Genomic DNA, 15,547 nt, shown 5'->3' with positions numbered 1-15,547 from the left:
TAATCCTCTCCACTTCCTTTGGGTTGCCCTTGAGGGCTGCCAATCCATCGTCGCGGTACAAGCCGATGTTTTGGCCATACTTCTTTGTAAGGATGGACAAAAGATAGCACCCAACCAATTCACAGGTTTCAGCTCCGTCGAAGGACCCCATGGTGACATCGAAAAGGTTGTTTGCAGATTTCTTCTCCCATGGCCAATTATCGCTGAATAGCAGAGATCGTTTTGCTTGCAGGATAATTTCACGCTCATGCTCGGTGATTCGACGGTACTTGGTGGCAAAGTCAAGCGCATCAGAAAGCAACTTCTCAGTTATTGAGGGATAGAACTCACATACGTCAAAACATATGAACGAGAGTGAATTCTTGTTTTCCAAACTGTTAAACCACTTTAGAACGCTGGAGGTGTTTTTCCACTGGTTTATCTTCGTGCTGTCGATGATAGCTGTGTTAATTTCATCTAGAATGTGTTTACTAATTACACCGATCTCAGACTTCGATGGATTTATCAGGCGACACGTTGGATGGTCTTGAAAATTTGGCTTGTGATCTTTCAATGTGATAAATGCGTCTTTCTTAGCTAATTTTTCAATGCGATCATCTAAATTGAGTCGTTCGGCTATGCGGTATAAACACGCCACTGAACTAAGTAAGTATATCTGGAGCCTGAAAGATCAGAAAGTAAAGTATGACATCAAGTGGCGGAAAGTTAAACAGGCTAGGTCTTATTCGAATGTAACCAAGAGATGTAATTTGTGTTTGTGGGAGAAATTTTTCATTTTATGTAAACCGGAAATGTCAACTCTGAACAGCAGAAATGAGCTTGTGTCGTGTTGCAGACATTCTAGGAAATTCTTACTGAAAAATGTTTTTTAACTAGTGATAAGGTTCTCGCGTGACGTGACATATGACACGCAATGTATTGTATTGTTCTGAATTTTCAAATATCTTTGAATGTAACCGTTTTTTCTGGCAGTCGCCTGATGATTGCCTCGCACGAGGCATGAAACTCAGAGTAGCGAATAAATGACCATATAAACTAACTCTCGAGATTTTACTGTTATTCACCGCTCTAGTTCAGCTATTGAGCACTTTGTAGCAGATGAGAATTTCACTCCATTTGTTGGTTATATATATATATATATATATATATATCATGATCAGTAGATCTGGTTCTCAATGATCAGTACGGTTGCGCTTATCATCCAGCGATGGGGCTCCATGTGATGCGAAAGCAACTTTAAAGAAAGTCAGCAATCCATATTCTATGACTTTTTAGACCTCGGGTCGCTTTCCGTGGGGTCGAAGTTACATTGTGTAAAAGGTTATTGACTTAGAGACGAACCCGGTGACATTAGTTTTGCGTTTTGATGTCGTTTTAGCCAAATTTTGCAGAGGATGAGGTTGTCGATAATGATTAAACAGCATCCTTGTTTGATTTAACCTCCAATCAGCCGATATATATTATGTTTTAGTCTAATTTCAAGAGGTGAATATAAGAATGCGACATTCTGATTGGCCAAGAAGCTCTGGTTTATGACCCTATATTCACCTCGCTTGGAGGTGAATATAGCATTTCAGAGCTTGGTTACTAAGCCACGCCATCTTTGCCATCCAGGCAAGTAAACATGGCAGCATTTGCTGAATGAAATTTTTGTTCGTTCGAAAGAAATCACTCCAAGTCCAGAGTATTCAAAACAGTTGGTATTTTTAAAATTTGCTACCGAGGCTTTTGAACCGAAAATATGTTCAAGAGATGGTTCTCAAGGCGTTAGAATTGGTGCTAAGGACGGTGGTTTTGGAGATCGCACGGGGCCACAAGAAACCCAGTGGCAGATCAATTGACAAAAAACTATACAGTTCTCATCAGATCAGAGCTACTCGACTTATTTCAAAAGGGTTTACACAATTGCTCAGATGTCGCCAACGATAGGCCTTATCCCCGGTTCGCGACGCTATCTTGACGATTAGGCAAAGCGGGTAGAAGTTACAGTGTTTGTATGGGAATCCGACGGCAAATATCTTTTAAAAATTTGAATTCTGGACAACTCATGAATTGTAAAGTTAAGTTATTAGGCAAAATTTTTTATTTGCTGAGTTTCAAGGATGTAGCTGGGATAGAAAGCGTTCAGTTACGTTTTTAATTTCCCATACATTTGTCTATAATTTTTCCCGCGAGCCGCGTCTATCATGTGGAAAAAAATACAGACAAATGTATGGAAAAATTAAAAACGTAACTGAACGCTTTTATAGCCCCGCTACATCCCTTAAACTCGGCGAATAAAGACTTTTGCCTAGTATCTTAACTTAACAATTCATAAGCTGTCCAGAATTCAATTTTTGCAAAAGATATTTGCCGTCGAATTTCCATACAAACATAATTTCTACCCTACTCGTCAAGATGGCGTCGAAAACCGTGATAAGATCGATTAAACAAAGATACTTGATATCTGTCTTTTTCGTAGTGTTTGTTTTGTTTCGTTTTTATGTTGCTTAAACGTAAGTGTAAATTCTGATTTACAATAGCTGAATTAAACTTGTTTACACGTATTTAAACGAGCACTTGTGTTTGTTGTTTCCGTGTTTTAGTTCTTTATTTTGTAGTTCTTGATATTCACCTCTGAAAATTAGACTAAAACAATTGTTCGCCGAAGGCGAAGTGAATCTCGGCAAATATTCCCCTCGACTTCGGCAAATAATTATTAAATATTTTGCCTCTAGATTAGCCTCGATATCAATGCTTCGAGTATTTGGATTAAAACGCCCGCTAATGTAGTAGGTGAACCTAGTTTTAGCCAGTGCGAGCATTTTTCTGCATTTTCTATCAATCCGCAGAAATTTTCAAAGCAATATCAGTCCCTGTGAGTATTTACGTTTTGAGATCGTTATTCTTTTAAATAGACATAATGTACCTATGCTTTCTCAAGTCGATGAAGTGGAGAGGTTCCGTTACCTTAATGTTTCCAGAAGACGTATTTTGCCGATGTCTTGGGAGAGTTGTTGGTTTAGATTTGTAACTTTCGTTAATTTCTTTTAGGTTTGGAAGTCACTTGTTTGTGAATAAATGAACTGAGTGGGATCACAGAGTGGGATCTAGTCTGAGTCGTAGCTCATAGGCGGCGGAGCAGGGGGGGCTGAAGCCCCTCAAACGAAAATTTGAGGGGCTCAGCCCCCCCCCCCTCCACGTTTAGGTGCCGAAAATATCGCGAGTGTAGCGTAAAATTGGTTTGTCACGATATTCTGTCTCCTGAGTGAGTTCAAACATCTTTCGAAGTTACTTGGAAGTCTTCGGGAAACTTCGAAGGGTTTTCCGTGCGCGAGACACTCGTGTGCCACGTCTGTTGTTGGTTCGCATCTTTTTTCAAGGGATTTTCTCCGCCAGACACTCCGGTCTGCCGCCCTCCCTTTTCCAGAAACCATGGGTAAACCAGGGGCAATGGCTGTTGCTTTTCTTTCAGTCAAAGCTCCAGCAATCAATGACTATTTTAAAATGAAGGATAGACGGACGGATGTGATGAGCGACACAGTAATCACAGCTGTAACTGAATTTGTCGTTTCCATTTTTTATTTCCTCATTTTGAATTTTGATTCGACTACACAAACCTCTAATTAAAACTTAAAAAACAGAGAAAAACCTACAAATCAATTCGACCATTCTTAGACCAATGCAAGCACGTTAAAAAAGCGACTGGAATTTCTAGAGTTGATTTGATGGAGCAAAACTACTGACATTGTTTCAATGAATTTCTTTTAACCTCGAACAACATGAACCTTAAATAAAACACAACGTTGATTACCTTGCTTCTGATTTCAAGTGTTTTTACTCATTTTACACAAGTTGCACCTTCAAGCATTGTGAAACGCCCAAACTACTTGAGGAAAAAAAAATCCGAAAAAAAAACGAGGAATATTTCATCGCCGAACAATCAGTTCGTTGACCAAATATCCTTGGTTAAACCAAAGCAAGGCAATCAAGGGTGGAGGGTTTTCCAGCAACATTAAAGAAATATTATTAAGAAACATTAGAATTATTAATTAAAAATACTGTCAGGAAATTTATTGTGATATTTCTGGGTGATTTGAAGCATGCACTTAGCACTTACCAATCAGAGAGCATTCTCCGCAGACGTCACGTTTTCCCGCGTTCGCCTTATTTGGTAATCCTAAATGAAATTCTTCATGATTGGCTCTCTGATTGGATTAGCTAACGTCAGTGGAAAACCGCTCTTTATATTGGTTTCCTTAGTGGTGACGTCACAAAACGACTTTCACTTCGTAAATCGCGGGGTTTTGATTTTTCGTAGTTACTGGTGGATTATTTCTCGCTTAGCGATGGAAATAGGAGCTTGTTCCCTCAGCGTTGTATTCGAGACATTTCTATGCAACTATTGCTCGCTAATTTTCTTTTAAGCAATTGTAACTTCCAATATCAAAACTTGCCAATTTCTCTTAACACAATTCGTCTCTGCGATGAATTTTCTTACCGACAAAAAATTGAACGAGACGACGTCACCCCTAAGGAAATTTTTTTCACCTACAACTACGTTATTTATATTAACCCACACAGGTCAAATCCCAAATCACGTTAAACCCAAATCAAAAAAACAATTTTTCCCGAATGTAATCATGCCGATGTGAGATTTACGTCTCTGTACCAATTGACAGCTACATAGCAGCCAAGACTGTAAAAAATCCGTCATTAATAAACTTTAGTTCAGCTAAAGCTTAGCTAACAGAGGGACTAACCGAACGATTTCCGACCTCGATAATATAACGAACATTGCACGGGGACTTTACGAAAATGACGTCATCTTGTCAGTGCGTTGCTAGACACCCCTCGATTTAAAATTCGATTTTTAATTTGGTACTCAGTCCTTCCACTGTTATGTTCTAACCCTGAATTTAAATTTTAATTTATAAATGGAGAAACGGGATAAGATTTCTTTCGCTCTGTAAAACGTAAGTGTTAAAAAGTTTGTTTCCTTCTAAGGGAATGCAATAAAATGAGTACATCGAAATTGGAGCGAACACGAATGTATTTAAAAGGCCTGTTGTATTTTATTTTAATATAAATTAGCGTAATTTTCATGCCAGTTGGATAAAAATGACCATTGTTAAAGATTCTAAAAAAATATAAACAATCACAGTGTACTGAGACGGAATTCAGGACTAAACGCTTGAACAATGAATTTTAGATTTTAAATATTTCGTTGATCCGGTGTCTTTCGTAGAAAAAACTTTGCAAGGTGAATGTTCAACACTTTGATATCGAAAAAGGGAATTGAACACGAGGAAAAATGTGCCAGTGGCGAGGAGCTTTGAAACAGTTTAAACTGAAGTATATTATCGTGTCAGAATTGTGAGTATGGGCACTCTTTATGAAGAAAAATGTGGGAACGGTACATGGTTAAATTTTGATACAGTTAAGCCAGCGAATTTAAATTTATAAGGGTATAGTGGATGGAGTTCTTCCAAATATTAATGAATAGGCTGTGTTCTCCACTTTCTCTCGACTGATTCAAAAAAACGTTTAGCTGACAAAGGTACAATGGACTGTAATAGTAAACGAAAGGAAAATTACACGGCTCCCGTTCGAGGCAAACGATTTTGTACAAGAAACACATCCTAGATTCAAAACAAATCAAAGCGAAAATTTGGACGGCTTTCAGTCTATTTTCTCAATATGTACAATGAAATTTGACAAATGTTTTCACCCCTTTTCTTCAATGAAAATAAAATGAACAATTTGACTCTTAAGAGAGAATGACCTTGGGGAAGGAATCCCTGTAACTTCATTGACATTGACGCAAGCTTAGGTTCGCTATCTCCACGTTACCCAAGCTGCCACAGGCGATGTTATGTCACGTAACCTAAAATTGCAACGTGATTGGTTGTTGTATCAAATTGCCGTTTTGCTCGGTGTTTCTGCAATAAAAATTCCTTTAGAACATGGAAGGAAAATTCCCCCTCTAAGGTCAAACTCATTTTTTTTCTAACAACTACCAAATCCAGCTGCATTTCGCTAAACTACAATTTCAAACTCCAGCTCCCTAGCATCAAATTTTGCAGCCTGGGCTACCCACGAAACTACTTAAGACGTGAAATCTTTTTTGCGTCAGCTTTTGTACAAATGCGCGCTGCATCTTTCATAAAATAGACAGTTGAGAATAGCGCTTATAACAACTGAGTCCTAGCTGTTAATGGGACTATGTCATGGATTTAAACATGATTTTTGAACAGCCCAAATTTATATTTGTGTAGTAGGAAACCTGAAAATAATGGTCCATTTTTATTAAGAATTGCTATTTAAGAGCACTAAAACTGTTTAAAGGCGCGTTTGGCTGCCGATGGAAATGAATTGCAATTTGAAAACGTTAGCCATCGTTTTTTTCGCGCGCCTCAAAAGAAAAATCGATATTTATAGTCGAAGTTTGACTTCTATCCCCAAATAAAGGTTATATCTTCCGTTAAATGTTGAAAGAGAATGTTTTCCTTGGGTAAAGTTGCCTACCACTTATTTCAGAACAGTTTAGAGCAAAAAACTGCGAATCCCCATGACATAGTCCAGCTCTAGTGTGTGCAGAAATACATGAAAACGAGGCACATTCGGGTAAACTTGTTTGCATGTTATTTTACACGTCAACCGCTTGCAACCACAACTGCCATACATAAGCGCTATTAAGAATTAAATACGGATCACAATAGATTCTTTCTTTTTCTTCTTGGTTTCGAAAAACAATTTAAAATAATCTGTTTGTTCCTTTTCGAAATAAAAATCAATCTCTCCCCAGGGCTTCACATGGACACACGGGCACACCTTAAAACACACGACCTGGTTACGAGAATGAGATCGGAATAAATTCGTTCTGAACTTTCCCACCCAGACTCTTTGCGGTAACATTCTCAGAGGAATTAAAACAGCGACTGGGTACGATAAAGATGAGATCTGGGATTAAATGAAAACAGAAAATGACATAAAAAACAGACATGAATATGCGCCAAAAAATGAGATGGGGAGGTGGTAAATGGCCCAGATTCCTACTGTAAAATAAAACTTGGCTTTAAAAAAATGGAATACCTTGTAGCTGCGTTCCAATTTCCAACGAAACCCTAACCCTAATCTCGGAAAATAATAAATCGTTGCAAGCTTACTAAATCTAACCATCTAAACACTAAATCGTTGCTTTCCCACAAAATGAAACATTACTAAGCAACAAAATGCTATAAAAACCTACGTAATTGTGAGGTATTCCATTTAGCCAGCACCCTCATATTTTGGGAAAAATCGAGAATATGATCGGATTACTGTACGCAAAGGTTGAAATCATGATTCGGGTATTTGACATTGTTAGTAAGGGTCGGGCCATTGTCCTTCGCCTATGGTAGGTTTCACCGCGGTCAAACGTCTCAGGCAGGTTTTCTTTCCATTTCGCCGTTTTTTGTTCAAATTGAAGGGTTATTACAAGCACGGATAGATAAAAATAGTTGCCGAGTGAAAGCATAATCCCATTCCCTCAGGTGAACCGGTGTTTTTACTATTTAAATGTTTCGCATCCGAACCAAAGGTGCTTTGACAAATGGCGCCGACAAGTCCGCATATCGCTATTTTCAAACACGTAGAACTTTTTTAGTAAAGCTTCAAAAAACTTAGTAAACCCTTAGGATACCGGTTATGTATCGAACTTTGAACTGTGAAAATTAAAGCTTTATCTTTGCAGTACTTTTCTTATTTTTTGCATATTTCTGTCGTTTGACCGCGGTGGGATGGTAGGTAAACGTTGGTGTTCCTCGAGAGATACCAAGTTGGGTGGGAAAGGCTCGGCTTCCTTTGACATAAAACCGAAAACTGCCAAGGTCACAAAAATTAAGCGGATCATAAAAATAGACATCTTCATTCAGTTCATTTCAGCTAAAAGCACCAGGTGTGAATGCTATTTAAATTAATACCCAGTCCTGACCCGCCAGGTTCCACTGCGGCGGCCTGTAAAATCTTATTCCATTCATTTGCCAAGGTTTCTTTCATTCATTTCTTCAGGTAGACTCTGAGCCCAGTTTCCACGATCACGTTAAACTGAAACAAAACAGAATAAACAGGATTGTAAATAATAAGCTGCCTGAATAAAAAACGACGTTTACGAAGTTGTCATCGCGGAGCCCTGGAGACGAATCTGGGAAGGAGGGTATTTTTCGTGCGTTGCTACATAGAGTCACGAAAGAAATCCAATATGGCGACCAAAAAGGGAAGCTAGTGGCTTTTTTTACCGGCCTCTTACCGGCCTAGTTAACAGGAATACGACATGTTATTTTTTGTTATGAATGAGGATAAAATCAAGAGAAAAAATTACACAGCTGCCTTTCAATAAATTGGGTCTTAACGTAAAATCACGGCGCCCACGGTACGGGAAAAAAGCTTTTAACATTTCGGAAGGGATTGGGGACTTCGAGCCATACCGAACGCTAACCGACTACACGAAAATTACACGAACATTGCCTGGTGACGGTAAACGAGGTAAATCATCCCATGATGCTTTTCGCGAAGAGATTCAAAATGGCGGAAGAGGATGGCGCTTGGGAGGTAAATATTAAAAAATTTTATTTTATCGCTAAACTGGCCTACCCAAGAGTAGGCGAAACGAGCCGTTAATTAATTAATGCATAGCACCAAGATTAATTCTAAGAAAGCCCCACAAATTATGAATATCCATTTCCACACGGCGATCGTATGAATCAAAACGAAAGCAAATTCATTTTGTTTAATTGTGACCTCTCACGCGAAAACGTACACTATGGCTTTTCCGTTCCTGCACGGAAAACCGTGCGGTAGCCGTTCACCATCCGTTCTCAAAAAATTTGCATCCGTGCGCACGGCCAAGGTCAACCGTTCCGAAAAAATTTGCATCCGTGCGCACGGCCAAGGTCATCCGTTCCGAAAAAATTTGCATCCGTGCGCACGGCTAAGGTCATCCGTTCCGAAAAAAATTACATCCGTGCGCACGGCTAAGGTCATCCGTTCCGAAAAAATTTGCATCCGTGCACACGGCTAAGGTCATCCGTTCCGCCGGAAAAAAATTGCATCCGTGCGAGTCAACCGTTCAGTAAAAAATTACATCCGTGCGAGCGGCTTGAGTAAATCGTTCAGGAAAAGCAAACGCGATCAGTTCGGACGGCTTACGGTATCCGCTCAGAGAGAAATGCGTGGAATCTTCAAAGCTTGCCCTTGTGTAAATACTCACGTAACCCAAGAAATGCAAACGGATTCCTCTTTTACTCTGGCTACGAACAGGGCACTAAACGTATTTTTCTTTCTAATTTCTTGTAGTAGTTTGTATTTTTAGTCGATTTTCTGAGATTTTGATTCTAGTTCAAGGCAATTGCGTTTGTTTACATCGAAAGAATTAATTAGTCCCTAATTAAAAAAAAATTTTTGTCAACATCTGCAAATGACTTGTTATCCTTCAGATTTTATCTTACCACACGTTTAAACTACCCTTTAAAACAAAAAACAACATAAAGTAAACGCAAGTTCGCGTTGCGAGAAGAATATTTTTGTGAACGCAGAATGATGTTGTTCCATTTCATTCAATATTAGAGAAACAGCGTTTTCTATTCATCGACAGTTGAGTACTCCATTTGTGCATTAGCCTGTGACAGCCGTCAAAGCAAATAATTAGCAAACAAGACTCGTCGGCGTGTGCCAAAAGATCGAAAATTTATCTCGCCAAAAGTTAGTAAAATTAATGTTCAGAGCGCATCATATTTACTATCATAGTACATCATTTCTTGGTTTAACGAAGATTTGACCGTTTAAATCACCGATTTATGCCGAATAGAACCAGAGTTAGCATTTTTTTAGCTACTTGCCGTGATGCTTCAATAAACAATCAATTAGCAAACAAGACTCGTCGGCGTGTGCCAAAAGATCGAAAATTTATCTCGCCAAAAAAGTTAGTAAATGTTCAGAGCGCATCATATTTACTATCATAGTACATCATTTCTTGGTTTAACGAAGATTTGACCGTTTAAATTACCGATTTATGCCGAATAGAACCAGAGTTAGCATTTTTTTAGCTACTTGCCCTGATGCTTCAATAAACAATCAATTAGCAAACAAGACTCGTCGGCGTGTGCCAATAGATCGAAAATTTATCTCGCCAAAAGTTAGTAAAATTAATGTTCAGAGCGCATCATATTTACTATCATAGTACATCATTTCTTGGTTTAACGAAGATTTGACCGTTTAAATCACCGATTTATGCCAAATATATCCAGAGTTCAACATTTTTTAGACTCTTTTTAGCTACTTGCCGTGATGCTTCAGTAGACAATCACTTTAGCAAACAAGTCTCGTCGGCGCGTGCCATTTTATCACAAGTTTGAAAAGCCTATTGATATTATAATCACAAGCTGCGCTTAATGACGCTCATTATCAAATCATACAAGCTCGCGTGGATATTCATATGCTAAATAAAAAATTCGAGTTCATTGTTCATCCAATGAAATTAGTAGAATTTGGATCCGTGCGATTTGAAGTGTAACATATAAAAGGAACTGGGGCACTCAATTTTTTCACAATTGCAATCTACCTGCTGTTATCGAGAGTTCGAAGTCTATTTAGTCTGTATTAAGTCGCGTGATGTCTGTCAGACAATTGTGCAAACGAACAAACACATCTTTTTCAAAAGCACTGTTTATGTTCCCGAATGAAAGAAGAACTGGTATCGCGCCAACTCGTAAAATTATTGAGAAGGGGCTCGATTACTTCGTGGGACAACTTGTCCATGTCAACTGGGATGGAGAGAAAGTTCCAGCAGAGATCCTTGCCTTGCACGGTAAGTTTTAATCCTGTGTTTTCAATGTTGTCCAAGTGTAATTTTCTTATGCACATAATCACACGTAAACTTACGATTCTGCCTCTTTGCACACGTTTTGTAGATGATGAACAAGTATTGACCCAAAAAGACAATGAGTGGTGCAAAGCCAACTATCCGGAAGAGTACCTTGCTGTAATCAACAAGCAGCAGCCAGCATCAGAGGAAGACGCTTCTGAGCCCCCAAGGAAGAAAGTTGCTCGAAAAAAGGTAAGTTTTAATTTTGCGTACGAGGACTCATTTGTTACTTCAACGTAAATGAATGAATTAGAACAAATATTTTGTTATTATCGCAAGAAAAAAAAAATTGAATAACATGAAAGATATACGTTGAGTGATAAGAGTTAAGTTTTAGCGTATATTCTGTTTTGCAGTCACGTTGGTGACCGGAGGCTTCACTTTATCATAAGTTCGCACGTTTGCAGTCTTTCAAAATTGAGTTTCAACAGAGTGTGTCAGTTTTAAAAGCAATCTCTGCAAATTGCATACACGGTTAAGTATAAGACATTCAATGTTAAATTGCATGAGACATTCCTTCGTCACTGATAATGCTGTATTCTGGGTTAACTGAAAAAGATTTGGCAAAATACAACCACTTATTTTCGCATACAAGTAATTTTTGCTTTGAATGTCGAGGAATAACAAAGTGAACACTCTTCATCCTTTTCATGCTAAGTTAATTCTGTTTGGAGCGAACTCGTATCCGATGGGACAAACTACTAGCTGGTTGTGAACTCGTGATGAAGCAAAACCTCCGATCTCTTAAGGCTGGTTCTCATATGATCGCCCCGATCGTCTCTGTCGCTTCTGTCGCTTAAAAAAGTTTGCTTGCTCCAATCGCCTCAGACTTTGCAAACGACAGAAGCGACAGAGACGATCGGGGCGATCATATGAGAACCAGCCTTTAACCGTGACGCTGATTTTTTTTGAAGTCACTAAGCAAGTTTAAGAAATATAGACTTGAATATCGTTGAGTTCGTTTTTACATCTTGACGTGAAAGTTGCGTTTCATAAAATAGAGAGCGAACGAGAGCGCGCGCCTTTTTTGTTCGCTCGTGCTTCAAAAAGGAATCGCCTTATTACTACGCAGGTTTAATGACATGGAACTGAACAACGACAACAAACAACATTGAAAGTCGCATGCTATTTAAAAATCACAATTTATTTTGTATTAGTAATAATCATGGATTAGCGGAGTGCGTTCGAGACAATTTTGTGTGCCTTTTATTCGCCCGCTTTACACGATTGACCTCCAAAGACGCGAACACAAGCACATCGAGGAACATGAACAACTACGTTGTTTATGCACATCTTTACTGCGTACGTAATTCATGTCAATAATTAAGCGCGCGCTCATGGTCGCCGTTGCGATTAAACTTCGCTTGCAGCTTTTAAATGGCCGGTAACCACGAATTGTTTTGATGGACGACTTCCTCTTCCAATTCTTAGCATATTGTAAGAAATTGAACAAAAATCAATGAGGGAAGTTTAAATTGTTTTTGTCGAAAAAAAAAGCCAAGCTGCGAAGCGCGTGTAAACTTTTCAGTTACGGTACTTAAAAACAAATACATTGTTTTTGTTATTTTAGACTGCTGCTAATGAAGAAGCTATCAGTGCTGCGACATCGACCGAGAGCGACCATCCTTACAACGAGTTTTTGGCGGGCCAAAAGCAGCGGGAATCGGACTGGAAGGCAAGTCGTGAAGCAAAACGGGCCAAGGTGCAGTCCCAGACCACAACACCTACGACGAGCAAAGGTGATGACATCCAGGAAGACCTCGTCGCTGTTCTACGCCAGCAGCTAACTGCAAAGACGGAAGAGTGCCGACGCCTCATGTCCAGATTGGATAGCCTCGAAGAAGTTAACGCAAAAATTATCAAGAACCAGTCCGATATGCAGGAGAATTTTTTAAAGGTAACTGAGGTTCTTTCGTTTTTTTTTTTTTGTTTGTTTGTTTTTTTGGGGGGGGGAGGGGGGGGGGGTTCGAAATCACCTTGTAAGATAAACGTGCGTCACACATCAAACTTCTATTTTCTAAATACGTTAAGTTTTGGCGATTAACCTACAAAGCAGCCCTCCCCCACCCCGGCAAAAAAAACACACTCGGTTTGTTCTTCATCTCATTTTTTTGTCTTTACTCGCAGGCGCTAGAGAATATGGAGGATAAGACAACTACCGCAGTTTCCAGCCTTGCGACGAAACTGTCAGCGATATTAGAGAACGTACAAGCAACGACTTCCGCAGTTTCTAGCCTTGAAAAGCGCCTCGACTTTCTGGAGGAACAAAGAGTAAATCAGTTTACCATGGTAAGATATCATTAGTTTATTTTTCGCTACCGATTTATGCCAAATAGAACCAGAGTTAGAAAAGAATATTGTTGTGAACGCAAAATGATGTTGACTTCATTCAAGATTAGAGAAACAGCGTTTTCTATTCATCGACAGTTGAGTACTCCATTTGTGCATTAGCCTGTGACAGCCGTCAAAGCAAATAATTAGCAAACAAGACTCGTCGGCGTGTGCCAAAAGATCGAAAATTAATCTCGCCAAAAAAGTTAGTAAATGTTCAGAGCGCATCATATAAACTATCATAGAACATCATTTCTTGGTTTAACGAAGATTTGACCGTTTAAATCACCGATTTATGCCGAATAGAACCAGAGTTAGCATTTTTTAGCTACTTGCCGTGACGCTTCAATAAACAATCAATTAATTAGCAATCAAGTCTCGTCGGCGCGTGCCAATAGATCAAAAATTTATCTGGCCCGAAAAGTTAGTAAATGTTCAGAGCGCATCATATTTACTATCATAGTACATCATTTCTTGGTTTAACGAAGATTTGACCGTTTAAATCACCGATTTATGCCGAATAGAACCAGAGTTAGCATTTTTTAGCTACTTGCCGTGACGCTTCAATAAACAATCAATTAGCAATCAAGTCTCGTCGGCGCGTGCCAATAGATCAAAAATTTATCTCGCAAAAAAGTAAACAAATATTCAGAGCGCATCATTCATCGTTTCAATAATCGATTTATGCCAAATACAACGAGAGATAGCATTATTTTCGCTAATTGATGTTTATATTTTTCCCCAGCCTCATCACACCACAGCCAACTCTGAAATCGTCGACGAAAGCCTGGTTTCTCATGAAGTAGAACTCCCTGATAGCCAAGAGACCCAAGACCTGACCACCATCAATCTAGATGACCTGAGCAGCCTTCACGAAGAGGAACCACCCGAGCTGTGCAGTCCACTCTTACCGGCAGCTACCACCACACCAGTTGGCGAGGAGCTCATCAGTACATGCGTTACGCCATCAAGAATAAAAATGGTGCAGAAGGCCCTTCTAGCAGAGAATCAGCGGCATCTTTGTGCACTTAAGCTTCTTCCTTGTTTCTTCAGCAAGGATGAGTTGGCGACATGTAACACTGACGGCAGCCACAACAAAAACTGTCTCGACGCCAACAAACTGAATTCTTTAAAAATATTAGTGTTTAGCAAGTTTCCGGCCAGCAACAGCGAAGAAAAAAACAGGGCCTGGAGCGTCATTAAAAGTAAAATCAATACTAAGTGTCGTGTCAAACGTAGGCTAGCAAAAGAAAATGCTCATCTTCAGCGTTCTTTGTGAAGTTGAAATTCAAGTTGTAAATGTAGGCGTGAAAGAATATTTTTTTTTAAAACATTGCTGTAAAGCTATTATTTAAGTTATTAAAATAGTTGTTGCCAGTTCAAAACTGAGTGTGGTACTTTGACTGTCAGGGGATTACGCATAATTTCTTCTAAAAAACATTGCTGTAAAGCTATTATTTAAGTTATTAAAATAGTTGTTGTCAGTTCAAAACTGAGTGTGGTACTTTGACTGTCAGGGGATTACGCATAATTTTTTTCGCAGTGTAAAGACTTAGTGTCTATCGCGAGGAAGCTGAAATAAAGTTGGGCGAAAACGTACCCTGGGTGCCTGAACACAAAAAAATCGCTAAAGTGAGCGACGTAAACAAAACAGATTAGGTTCACTCAAGTCACTCGACACTGAACGATTTCTGATTATTCCGCATATTTACGTTGACTGAATGCTTTCTAGCCCAGCTACATCCTTCAAACTTGGCGAATAAAATCTTTTGACTAGTATCTTAACTTTACAATTGATAATTTGTTCAAAATTCAGTTTTTGTGAAAGATATTTACCGTCGGATTCCCATACAAACACTGTAAATTCTACCCGCTTTGCCTACTCGTCAAGATGGCGTCGAAATCCGTATTTTTAAGAATATTTTTAGAATTAACTCGAGGCTGAGATTTTGAAAAGAATATAATTTTGAGTTGAAAATTTGTAAATACAACACAATTGGGATGCGACAAGCAAGCTGCCAATCAATATTGCAATATTACCCCACGAAAAGCTGTCAAACATGTAGAGATTGACCTTCTTATGCGCGCTGTCTGACAAAGTATTTTCTAATTTCGATTCTAAACTATTGTAACAATTGCGGTCGTTCTTGTTCTATGTTTTGTGATGCGTGGTTTTAAAGCGCCAAAATCTAGAAAAGCTATTTTTATAAGATATTTTTAGTTAACTTTTGGTGCGCGATTTGGCCGAAACCAAGTACACGAGAAAACGCAGGGAATTAAGCATCACAACTATTAATGGGAAGGGGTTTGAAACTCACTGTTGGTCATGACTTT

The 15,547-nt window shown here is 39.0% G+C and overlaps 2 protein-coding genes across 12 annotated transcripts in view; one reads left to right on the top strand and one right to left on the bottom strand.

Moving 5' to 3' along the window:
- Positions 1-3,539: 3,539 nt before the first annotated feature.
- LOC144659411 (uncharacterized) overlaps positions 3,540-15,547 on the bottom strand; it is a 56,476-nt gene continuing 44,468 nt past the window's right edge. For all 10 annotated transcript variants that reach the window (XM_078519831.1, XM_078519830.1, XM_078519834.1 and 7 more), the window contains one exon: positions 3,540-8,067. In XM_078519831.1, coding sequence (XP_078375957.1) covers positions 8,058-8,067 — 10 coding nt within the window. In that variant the 3' untranslated portion in view covers positions 3,540-8,057. The remainder of the gene's footprint in view (positions 8,068-15,547) is intronic.
- On the top strand, positions 10,312-14,692 carry LOC144660237 (uncharacterized). Of its 2 annotated transcripts, XM_078520836.1 has the most exons (5): positions 10,312-10,825; positions 10,929-11,074; positions 12,453-12,779; positions 13,010-13,171; positions 13,959-14,692. In XM_078520836.1, exons 1-5 carry the CDS (start codon positions 10,630-10,632, stop codon positions 14,490-14,492), a joined length of 1,365 nt encoding a protein of 454 aa, XP_078376962.1. In that variant the 5' UTR covers positions 10,312-10,629; the 3' UTR covers positions 14,493-14,692. The 2 variants fall into 2 exon arrangements, with proteins under 2 accessions (XP_078376962.1, XP_078376961.1); XM_078520835.1 differs by having other exon boundaries at positions 10,691-11,074.

The sequence above is a fragment of the Oculina patagonica genome, chromosome 7 (genome assembly GCF_052425735.1).
Source record: "Oculina patagonica isolate OP01 chromosome 7, crgOcupat, whole genome shotgun sequence".
NCBI lineage: Eukaryota > Metazoa > Cnidaria > Anthozoa > Scleractinia > Oculinidae > Oculina > Oculina patagonica.
Note: the sequence above shows the minus strand (reverse complement) of the source record. Positions and strands in the feature narration are given on the sequence as shown.

Excerpts from the sequence above, each read along its gene's own strand:
- LOC144660237 (XM_078520835.1), top strand. The coding sequence starts at position 10,697 with ATGAAAGAAGAACTGGTATCGCGCCAACTCGTAAAATTATTGAGAAGG. Across the intron at positions 12,780-13,009 it reads TGCAGGAGAATTTTTTAAAG|GCGCTAGAGAATATGGAGGA; the intron begins GTAACTGAGGTT and ends CTTTACTCGCAG. Across the intron at positions 13,172-13,958 it reads GAGTAAATCAGTTTACCATG|CCTCATCACACCACAGCCAA; the intron begins GTAAGATATCAT and ends ATTTTTCCCCAG.